Consider the following 12475-nt stretch of genomic DNA (forward strand, 5'->3'; position numbering starts at 1 on the left):
TTGATCCATTTGAATTAAATTTAATAAACAAATTTTAACAGATCAGAGATGCAAGTGAAATAAAACAATGCTTTTGCAATTTTCTTTGGAGTCTTAATAGTATTTGGCTACAGAAATTATATAGTCAAAAGAAGAAAAAAAAGCACTGTAGTCTTCATCATATTAATCCATACATGTAACCATCATTAAACTTACAAAATTCTTGTCTCTGAATGCTTTAAACTCCTGAAATGATCACACAATTCCAGACTTTAAAAACACATGCAAACTGTAAGTCTGCACTGTATTATTGTTACACTTTGCAACTCTGGCTCCTGGAGGGCTGTAGTATAATATCAACTTAGCATTGCACATCCTGCAATGTGACTATTGCAGATGCACACATTGTGATATCAATGCTGAAATGATATGCTGTGCAGCCCTAGTATTGACACGAATATATTATTAGCCAATCCCAAAGCAGCATCTCAACACCGTTCAAACCAAACATCAGAATAGGGAGGAAAGGCAATTTAAGTAACTTAACTTTGAATTTGGCATAGTTGTTGATGCCAAAAGACTGATGAGTGTTTAAAAAATGTAATATTGTGATGGATTATTAACAAGATAACTCTTACAAAGTTCAAACGATCTCAAACTACAGTGGTTTCACTACTCAAATATCCTCCAAAGTCATCAAATCTCGATATGATACAGTGCTTTTGGGGTATGCTGGAACAGGAGATTTGCATCATGAATGTGCAGCTAACACTCTTGGCGTGATGGTATCATGTTAATATAGACCAAAACCTCTATTGAAATTTTTCAGCACCCTCTTGACTGCACAATCTTTGTTGTTTTTATTTATTCAGTTATTATTCTGATAACAGGTTTTTTGGGAATCGCTCCTACTGCTACTGTTGTCTGGAGCAGTATCCTCTGGCTCTTGCTGATGCTGAGAAATCTATCCAGATGGCTCCTGATTGGCCCAAAGGTTATTACCGTAGGGGAAGTGCACTAATGGGGCTTAAGGTACGATCAAGTGGGATCCCTGTATATGGAGTGGGTGTTTTGCAATGTTCCAATTAATTTGAACGTGTGTTTTTCTAATAGAGGTACAGTGAATCTGAGAAAGCCATGGAACAGGTGCTCAAACTGGATGGAGATTGTGAAGAAGCCGTCAATGACCTCTTGTACTGTAAAGTGCAACAACTTACGGTAAATATAGAAATGTCATTGGCTCTTTCTGTGCAAATAATTTAATGCACATTTTTTGCCACAAATTCTGTATGGAAACAATAAGATTGAGTACATAGTCATTCACTTTGCAAAAAAAGCATATCTTGACTCCACAAGTATTTACTGTGTGATAAAGGAAAAAATCCTTCAATGTTTTTTTGTCTTTTTTTTAAAGATATATGGTTAAGAAATATCACAAATAATAGTGTAATCTTTCTGATTGGCTGCATTTGAAGAGTTCAGATGCAAAAACCTCTAAGTGCCATCAGACATTTTCTTCTAAAATAAGCATTTTTCTCAGGCTCCTGTCTTGGTTCAGTAATTTCTCTTTTATGGCAAGGAATATGTTCTTTTTATCGCTTTTAACATGAAAAACTGAACATAAGCATAAGAGGCTGAGAGAAATGCTCATTGTATAAGAAATATTCTAGATGGCACTCGGAGGTTTCCCCATCTGAACTCATTTACTTTTAATGGCAAATTTGTGTTGCACAGACAAGTTAATATTTATTGACATTCTGAATACAATGTTGTCTTTTTTTCCTGTTCTGCCATCTTAGAAATTCCAAACAAAGCCAATGTGTCAAGTGTGCCAATCAGTTGTTTTTAACAGAACATTTAAATAATTGATTCATTAAATTGACTTTTGTTCAATAAGGTTTGCAAGTAATACTTTATAGGGATAGATTGTAGTGGAGTTGAAGGGTTGTTTAGACAGCAGAGGTGGTGTAATCTTTCTCATTGGTTGCGTTAATATTTTGTTACATTCTGAACACAATGTTGTCTTTTTTCCTGTTTTGCCAGCTTAGAAATTCCAAACAAAGCCAGAGTATAACCTTTCAAAACACTTCAGTTTTTCTTTTATGAATGAATGTTTTTTTTGTTTGCTTTTTTTTGTCAAGTGAAACAGTCAGTTGTTTTTAACAGAACATTTAAATTATTGATTCATTGAACATTTGTTTTCAATAAGGTGTGCAAGAAATACTTTTATAGGGATTCCATTGCAAAAAAATGCTTTTCATACTTAATTTTTTTTGTCTTGTTTCTAGTCCAATTATCGAAAAGTTCTTAAATCATGAAGATTTTTCTTGACAAACAGAACATATTGTCTTGTTTTAAGAAATAATATGCCAATATTAAGCGAGTTTTTCTTTAGAACAATCAAAATAATCTGCCAATGGGGTAAGAAAAATAATCTTATGTCAAAAGGAAAAACAAGATTATTTTGCTTACCCCATTGGCACGTTATTTTGCCTGTTCTAAGGAAAAACTCACTTAATATTGGCTTATTATTTCTGAAAACAAGATATTGTTTTACTTGACTAGAAAATGCTACTTGTTATAAGATATTTGCACTAGAAACAAGACAAAAAATATAACTTAAGTAAGAAAAGTATTTTTACCATGTAGAAGTACAAAAAATAAGATTTGTTTTATTACATGCCTAAAAAGTCTAGTGGAGTTAAAGGGTTGTGTTTAGACCGAAAGAGAAAAGCAAAGATCTTTCTGATTGGTTGCATTTACTTTTAATTGCAAATGTGTGTTTGTTTATTGTCTGATTTGCGTTCAACAGACGGGTTAATATTTTGTTGAATTCTGAACACATTATTGTCTTTTTTTTCCTTTCTCATCATAGAAATTCCAAGCAAAGCCAGATTATAACCTTTCAAAACTGAACAACACTTTTAATGAATGAATTTTTTTAATGCGTCAAGTGAGCCAATCAGTTGTTTTTAACAGAATATTTAAATTATTGATTCATTGAAAGTATTTTTTTCCAATAAGGTGTGCAAGGAATACTTGTATATGGATTAGAAGTAAAAAAAATTAGATGATTGTTTTATTGCACGCCTAAAAAAAATCCCGGTGGAGTTGAAAGGGTTGTGTTTTGACAGAATAAGAAAAGCAGACTTTTTTACTATTAATTATGTTAAATACAAAGAAAAATTTAATAATTAGAAGAAAAAACAAAACAAGGCTAGTGGACTGAAACAAGCGTTAGTTACAGACATTCTTGTGAAACCAGTTTCACATTAATTTCACATTTTGTGATCTTCTTGGCAGATAAGAATAGAGCATGCCAGAAAATAAACTGTTAAATCAGTCCAATCTTGAAAATCAGCACAATCTTATTACAAATGCTTTGTCAGATTAACTGGAAATTCCCTAAACCAGAAGCGTCCCTCAGTTTACAACCTTTCACTCATTTGGAATAAAAGATTACTTATAACCATGACTCATCCATATTTAATATAATTTTAGCCTGAAGAGAAGGTCAGCCAAGCATCTGCTTTTGTTTGTTTCAGGGGGAAAAAGTCAGTCAGACAGGTTTAAAATATAAACAGGTTGATTAATAAACCAATTTTCTACAATTCTGGATTAGAATAGAGTCAGCTTTGGAAATACTATATTAGAGGAAAAATTATGCAGTTCTGAAATGATGCACAAACTACAGTGTATGCATAATGTTTTCAGATCTGTAATGGATAAAGGCTTCTACTTCCTCCTCTTTAGGAGCTTGGATATGATGAGGAGCAGAGTATTCAGTTGCTGGAAAAATATAATACAGTGCAGGCCGTTGTTGCAGCCAAGGGTAAGAGCTTTTTTAGATTTCTTTTCTTGATTGAAATAAACCACCTGAGGGTGCTATTGCTACACTCCATTATAGAGACTTGGGAAATTTGGTAATAGTATCTGGATGCAGACTTGATGATGCAAGCTGAGACTGCACTGCATATCTCAGTGATGCAAAGTCAGACACAGTGCACTCAGTGGAGACAGTAACGTCACTGTAAAGTGTAGGGTTAGGTGAGCCCATTAAAAAGCATTGGATGTAGCTCAGATTGCACTACACCAGGTCTGCATTCAGACCCCTCTCAAATTTGGGGAAAACATAGAGCATTATGACCATAATCTTTACAAAGTCACAATATAAGTCATTTTATAGGTTGCATTTCAGCAGAAAAGGGAATATTATGAAATTTATATTTATAATTTGTTTTAGATTTAATAAACTTTAAATAAACTTTTTTTTAAATGCAGTATATACCTGTACGTGTGTGTGAATACAAACTTTTATTTTGGATATGATTAATCATTTGACAGCACAAAATATTACCATTTTAAAATGACAATTGAATGTAAAGCTGCAACTTATTCCTGTAATTAGGGACTTTTCAGAATCAGCTAAAATCTCAGATAGATTGTTTAGCACATCACTTAAACAGAAAATGGAAATTTGCTGTTATTCACTCAAGTCGTCCAAGATATAGCTTATTTTTCCCCTTCAGTCGTTAGCAAGTCATAAAATGCAATTCAATAGCAGTATTGTTTATTTGCATTTAATGTAGTCAAGTAAAGAAAGAACATTTTGATTTGACTGAAGGTGAGTAAATTGACAGCAAATAAATTTTTGTGTGCACGGTCTATTAAAATTGTACGTTATTGCAGTGATTTGCAAATCAACATAAACCTCTTTTTCACATAACCCCATTTTATAACTTGTGGTTAATTTGTAATGACTAATGTCATGTTGTAATGTAGAAATCTTTATTTTACAGCATCAAATCAGGACTGTGCTCTCCTTCAACTTGGGTGAGCTGTCATTTGGCTGATTGTAATATTTCTTTTAATCAATATTTATCATAATAAATTGTTGTTATTCACCAGTAATTCTGTCCATATTTCTAAAATTGTTGTTGTCCTCTTTGCAAGTCCTTGCAATTCCCTTTGGGTGGGCAACGTGACCACAGAACTGACAGAGAAACATCTGCGGGACCCTCTTTAAAATGTGAGTTTATTTACCCCATTAGTTTTTACAGTAATTATAGATGTAATTTCCCATTATTTTTTGTGTTAATTTTTTTTAATGATGTTTGCCAGTTACGGAGAGATTGACAGCATTCGGGTGCTGCATGAACGTTTCTGTGCGTTTGTTAACTTTAAGAATGCCAACATGGCCTCCCGTGCAATGGAGAAACTCAATGTAAGTCAATCACTAATAGTAATAATAATAATTATTATTATTATTATGATTATTGACCATCTTTTTATTTCTGCTACATGAAACCCTCTGTTGTCATCATTAGTAGCCATAATAGTAATGGTTGAGATACTATCAGTAGTTGTAGCCTCTTGAGCGTTTGTTTTGGTTAAAAACCAGTAATATTTGCTTGATTCTTTAGCAAAAACAGATAAGTATGCTTTATTTGTTTTTCATAAACATAATTAATGAAATTAATAAAAGAGAGTTGTCTGTTTTTGCTCTTCATATAGTCCTGGTATGCTAAATGTTTTGTGAAACACTTCTTAGGGACATTTTATTGAGAATACTCGACTAGTGGTTCGATATCCAGATCGACGGATTCAGAGAGTCCTGCCTACACCTGCTATGCAACAACCTCCTGGAGCTGCTGGGTAATTCCGTATCTAGTATATTGTTGTTTTATATTTACCTATATGTTCAATTATATATTTTAACCATTAGTTTACTTTCAAAGGGTGATTTCAACTATTTTTGAATGCTTCCATTGACAATCGTGTTTAATTATAAATGTTAATCCCAGTTTATCTGTGATAAATTGTCTGCTATTTATACATGTTGAACGCCAATCTGAATGTTCTCTTTAATTGTAAGGTTTAATATTTATTTAGGGTCTTGTTATAAAACCTAGGGCTAGGAGTCCTAGCAAAAAGGTATTGAAGCAAAAGTTTTAGTTTTTTGTTCATGCCTTATGCAGTGTTCACAGCAGACGCATCACGCGGCATGCATGAATAAGTCACGTTATTCGCGTGTAAATGGATTCCTGAACATTTTGAGTTTACTTGCTTTAATCGCGCCACTTCATTTGCATGAATTGCATCATTTGTGCGAATCACACTACAGGATGTCTATTCGTGTCTTTGCATGAATTTAAGACGTAAATCACTTGCACTTGATACTTCATCTGTGTCTGGTGTGAATGCACCATTAAAAGGGGCCTATTAAGCAAAAATCACTTATGCGTTTTTTTGTACACAGTTGTGTGGGAACATTGTGTGAATACAGCCAGCCTCAATGGTAAATTGCTATTTTTTTAAATCACACTCCATAAGAACAGTCTGCCAAAACACTTTGATTGACATTCTCCCTTTGTACACATCATAACAGGGCGAAAGCCCCGCCCAGTAATGACAATCTCTCCCTCATTAGCATAAACAGCCCTAAGTGAGAAGCAGCCGTCAGCCATTAGAGTTTTTGCAAACGTACCCATTGAAGATAATGTCAGCGACTAAGCATTATAAATGTTGAGTTTTAGGATACACAAACAGCATAGTCTCGACTTTTCACAGAGATAACGTTAGTCCTCTTTTGAATCTGCCTTATGCTGACATGTAGGCCTTTGTAGCTCTGCCCTCTTTTGAAAATAGCATGATCTCATTTGAATTTAAAGAGACAGTCACCAAAACAGAATAATTTGGTCAAAGTCCAAAAGAGGAAGTTTCAAAGAATTATTAAAAAATATTTGTGGTGTATTTTCTGCTGAAACTTCATATACACACTCTTGGGACATCTTATGTTACTTTATTTTACGTCTTTTAAAATGGGGCTTCTTTTAAAACAGCATGCTTAACCATAAAATAATGAAACGGAATTATAGACTACAACAGAATGTTGTAGAGCTCCACTTTAAGTATAGAAAAAGATAACAGATGCACAGTGTGAAGGGTTCTTACTTATTTTACAATTGTACACAGGGCTTGACATTAACCTTTTTGATCACCAGGCTTGTAGTTTTCCAACGTTACTAGCCACTCACCATTTTCACTACCCATAATTTTGTTGCTGGGAAAATCTATTTTATATGCATAAATTTGTCTGAGCTACAATTTTAACAAATTAAAACAAGCTAAATATATATATATATATGCACTTTTTATTCAACAAAACCTTTTTCTTTTTTATAAAAAAAGTTTAATTTTAAAAATAATTATTGTCGTGTGTCTAAAACAGTAGTCTGTCCAGGTTAAAAGTCCCAGATCACCAGTAAACTCTACATAATGGGAAGTTAATCTCCTATTAAAGCAATGTTATTGTAAAGGATGATAATTAAACCATAAATAAGAAAAAAAGTGTAAGCAAAATAAAGCAGGTGAAAAACATACAATGTGTGATAATGAAATATGATCACGCGCACACGGTTAACATTAGGCCTGTTAATAATCTGTTCAAAGAATGGAAAGTGAAAGCTGCAAACGCTGCTACTTACAAAAAGACAGTTTTTAATCTGGAGCTCTTGAGAGTAGCAGGACTGTGAGGGCACGAGCATCATTTTTTGTCCAGTCTATTTCAAAGAGATCACACAAGTTGAGTTTGCTTCGCGCAAGGAAACGGGAGCACGCAAAGCTTTATAAACTCATGTGCATCACATCAATCACTTGCACGATACTAAAGCCCTCATCAGTGAGTGAAGAAAGTCTGCGTCTCAATGCGCGTGATCATCCTCTCATTTGGTATTCATTTTGCTCACGCAAACAGTTATTTTGTCAGTCGTGCTGCTTGTCGATGAACTACAACTTAGAAAGCTGATCCCACTTGCCACTTTGGCTGGTTGAAAATTATTTTTATCTCACCACAGCTGTAATCAACCCGCATTTAGCAAGTTGGTGGGTGTTAATGTCAAGCCCTGATTGTACATTCAAACAATAAAAAAAAAAAAAAAAAGAAATGCTAATGTCCAAATAAATCTCTGTATCTTTCAGACCAAGACGCAGAGGTCCTGTCAACGGAGATGAGTGTTACTTCTGGAGGACCACCGGCTGTCATTTTGGAGATAGGTGTCGCTATAAGCACATTCCCGATCACAGAGGCAAAGACTGGCAACCTTGAATCAACACTAGCCTTACTTTCTCCCCCCCTAAGAACTCGACCGCATGACTGTAGGGCACTGTAATCTTCACTTTGATTAGCTGTAGGTCAGGACCAGTATTGTGGATCAGAGTCTTGAGGTCAGAGATTCCCCCCTCCCTCTTGGACGAATTCACTGTCAGTCTCTGAACCTCATGGGGATTCAAAGCAGACGGGTCCCTGGGAAAAAGTGTCTTTTGAGGTGGGGTTTGGGTGGTGCAGAGTGCCAGAGCATCGCTGTACCGCATCGCCGTCTGCTGAGGTTTAACACGGCCTCTCATATCCAACGCTCTCTTCTTTTTTCCTGTGCCAACACCACCAATCCAACCAATCCAAAGAAGAGTTGCAGAGCTGGTCTGACATTTGAGTTCATCCCGAGAGAAGAGAATGGCTTTCAATATATATATATTTTTTGCGTGTGAGGTCGCAGAGTTTGAAGTGAATCGTACCAAAGAATAATACAGTGCTATACACTGAGAAACAAAAAGGCTTTCAGGGAAAGTGAGCGTATTTGTAAATGCAAGTGTGTTTTAGAATTCCACCACCTCAAACACACTCCAGCTGTTCATTCAAGTTTGCAGTCTTTGTAATTGGACTAAAGATGTATTCTCTCGCAGATTTAAGGCATGTCAGTATTGTGAAGGGTTAGAGCAATGTTTGAATTTAGCAAAATCATTTTCAGTTCTTTTCTTTTTTTTCTCCTTGCAGTCTTGCACTTTACCGTGTCGGATAATGAGCTTGGGCATTTAAAGTTGGCGACAGGTTGTTCCTCCAGCATATGGTGGATGTAGATTTATTTTATCTTCATTTTTTCAAGAGTAGAGGTTTGGTCAGAATAGTTTTGAAAGGTATTGATGATCTGTGGTCATCTGTGATATTTTGTTCATGGTGTTTTCCGATGGCATGCTGTTGCCATTTAAATGATATTTACATTTATCTACGACAGTGTTTCTCAACCACGTTCCTGGAGGCTCACCAACACTGCATGTTTTGGATGCCGTCTTTGTTTGTCACGCTCATTACAGGTCTTTCAGTCTCTGCTAATAAGCTGATGATCTGAATCAGGAGTGTTTGGTTAGAGACATGGAAAATGTGCAGAGCTGGTGGTTCTCCAGGAATGTGGTTGAGAAACACTGATTTACGACTATGAATATGAACTTGGATTAATGGTTTTCCGTTTAAGGGTTAGTTCAGGACAAAATGAACGTTCTTGTACTCGCATGTTATCCACTCATGTCATTCCAAACCTATAAGAAATATTTTCATCCTTGGAACACAAATGAAAGCTTTTAATGAAATCTGAGAGATTTGTGTGACCAAAATATCAAAAATATTTATAATGAGTTTCAAAAATGGATTAATATATATATAAGGCGTCGAAAGAGTAACAATCGCACTTATGATGGTCTGGTTGAATGTAGAATTGTATTCGTATAAACGTTTATCACTAATATAGTTAAATCTTAGTGGTTCTTGCATAAACTGAAAATTCCATGTGACATGCAAGATTGAACCTTATTGGTTCTCACTCGTCAAGCAAGCATGATTGAGCAGTTTCAAACATTATTCGCTGATTAATGATTTATATTGTGACTGGAAGCCTAATTTAAGACAGAAGACGTTAATTGAGCTCCTTGAATCTTATAAAATAATTGATATGAATTTATTTTTTTTTTTGGATCTTTTTTTTCAAAGTGTCAACTTTCTTTTTTAGTGAATGCACGTTCAATGGAGACACAAAAGTCACCCAGATTTGATTAAAAAAAGATTAATGATGTTTTTTAATGGGTTTGGAACAACTTGATGGTGAGTAGATGCCAACATTATCATTTTGGGGTGAACTAACCCTTTAAGGCACAGGTGTCAAATCCAGTGGATGGCCGCAGCTCTTCACAGTTTAGTTCCAACCCTGCTTCAACACACTTACCTGTAGGTTTTTAAACAAAACTGAAGGGCTAAATTAGTTGCTCAGGTGTGTTTAATTAGGCTTGTAACTAAACTATGTAGAGCTGTGGCCCTCCAGGAACTGGCTTTGACACATGCGCTTTAAGGTTTCAGTTATAGACTGAGTCATGCTGCTCCACACAATGCAGAAAATCGTGTGGTTTTCTGTATATCTTACGCAAGAAGTCTGAGACACAGGAAACTCTTGCATTTGGCACTTTTCATGCCGTCAGCACAAATTTGACTGGGTGGTTTTCATCATTTCCTCTTTTATTTAATGTTCCTGTTCTGGGTACAGTGGGAGAGAAGGAAGTCGGCTGTTTGAGACTATTGGTCATGTCTTCCTCCTCATGACATCTTGTACAACAGCATGCACATTTTTATCTTGCAATATTCTTTATTTCGATGCATTTGAAAACTCGTATGACCTTCGATGTTGTGCTAGTCTGACACTCATAACCAAAGAAACACTAATGTTTACCTATAGTGTACCACAAACATGTCTGCTATTTTTGTACATTACACTATTAAGGACGTGTCAGTTTATGATTTCTTTAGATATGACTGCATGACTTCTATGCAGTTTGTAGTCACACTAGTGGTTTTAGTTGTATTGGGCTTCTTTTGGCTCTATTTGACAGTCCAGAGTGCCTTAAAACATTAGCTTTCCTGACAGATGAGTTATTTTAGCATTAATATTTAAGTCTCGCTCCCATTTAATATTTAAGCAAGATGGGGGACAAAATGCTAAACTTTGAACATTGTAGCGTGTCCAGAGTAATGTCAGTTTTGTTGGCTTGGGATGGAGGCGTACAGCTGTGGTTCTCATTCTTGTTTTTAGGTTTTATAAGACACCTGTATGGTCAAATAAATTATTTTAATGATTTTGTTTCTTTGAGGAGTCACACAACAATAGCAGCTCCTCACGCTGTTTTGCTGCTCAAAGAGCGCTTAATAGTTTAAATGTGCATTAAAGGACATTTATCACTCGAATGATTTGGTGTCATTTTGTAAACTTCAGCAGAGCTCAACGCTAAAAAACGCTATGTCAAATAAACTGGCTTTATTTGACATTTTCACTACATTAATTTTTTTATGTTATTTCCTGATTTTGACACATTCATGCTTTGTGTTTTCTTTTTATTCAAATTTAGTTTGCATTGGGAAAAAGAAAATGTTTTAAATGTATTAATGTCATTTTCTTCTGCTTTTTTTGGTGCTATTTGCTAAAGCATAAGATTTTTTTATTAGAATGGGAAGTGAAATAATCTGCCATATGAATGCTTAATTCAGCCACTACCGTCCACTTCCACTGTAAATTTAGTTAAATGTATTTATTTATTTTTTTGCAGGATATTGAAATTTCATTCATGAATTTTAATATTCTTTATACTTTTACAATAAGCTTTCAATCGATAACTGCAATTAGTTAAGAAGAACTAGCATGTATTCATCTTGAAGTTCAGTATTGTTTACTTATGCATTTTAAAGTGAAAAGTTTGTTCACAGTAGTTAAATTAGTGTCTGGGTCCTAATGCCCTAGTATAGTGACAGGGTCTCTACACTGCTCAGTGAGCACAGTCTTTCGGACGAGACATGAAACCAAGGTCCTGACTCTCTGTGGTCGTTAAAAATCCCATGTTGTCCTTCGAAAAAGAGTATGGGTTTAACCCCGGCATCCTGGCCATATATATATATATATATATATATGTATATATATGTACAAATAACCTCAGTGTTATTAAATGAGGTTGTTCACACTGCTGAGAAGGACATTTAGGTGAATAGGTATATGTTCTTCAAATATACAGCAAAAATGGCTGCTGTGAGAAGATGTGGATTTATTCAAACTCTGCCATTTACCATCAATACAAAGACCGTTGAGGTACAAAATTATAACGGGTTGATGTTTGGGACTTGACTATAGATCTGGCTAGTTGAGGCCACTTGGCTAATCTAATTGCCTGTACATAAAATATATTTTTATTAAACTGTATACCTATATGTTAGGCTAACCTATTTCTCGTTGCATTAAGCGTCCCTCTTTTTATTTTCCTGCCAGGAATCACCGGTAAGTGTGTTAAGCTACATATTGACAAAATATTAAAATATCACGTATAGCAGCCTTTAATGATTTAACTTTATGATTTATGATGATAATTGCTGTTAATATGGTACACTTTTCAAAATGTTTTTCCCCTTAAATGGTCTTGTAGCTGGTTGTTGCTAGATCGGATATGGTTGCGTCCGCAAGTTAATGAGAATAATTTATATTATTTATAAAATTTTCCACTTATTGTATTTTATTAACGTCTACCTAAACCCATCCGTCACCATAAGGTAAAAACAGTAGTTGTACCAAGTATTATTTATACCATCTTTTAAATTACCCAATAAATATATATATATTTTAAAGAGCCTACTCCT

The 12475-nt window shown here is 34.8% G+C and overlaps 1 protein-coding gene across 1 annotated transcript in view; it reads left to right on the forward strand.

The window, feature by feature from the left end:
• Positions 1-11041, forward strand: part of zgc:123010 (uncharacterized protein LOC641500 homolog) — a 39742-nt gene extending 28701 nt beyond the window's left edge. Inside the window, 9 exon segments of the mRNA XM_056470869.1 lie at positions 870-1011; positions 1093-1197; positions 3733-3811; positions 4779-4812; positions 4933-4996; positions 4998-5008; positions 5101-5203; positions 5531-5634; positions 7960-11041. Of these exon segments, the coding sequence (XP_056326844.1) occupies positions 870-1011; positions 1093-1197; positions 3733-3811; positions 4779-4812; positions 4933-4996; positions 4998-5008; positions 5101-5203; positions 5531-5634; positions 7960-8086 (769 nt within the window). The 3' untranslated portion in view covers positions 8087-11041.
• The last annotated feature ends 1434 nt before the right edge of the window (positions 11042-12475 follow it).

This window comes from Danio aesculapii, chromosome 13, assembly GCF_903798145.1.
Source record: "Danio aesculapii chromosome 13, fDanAes4.1, whole genome shotgun sequence".
In the NCBI taxonomy this organism is placed as follows: Eukaryota; Metazoa; Chordata; class Actinopteri; order Cypriniformes; family Danionidae; genus Danio; species Danio aesculapii.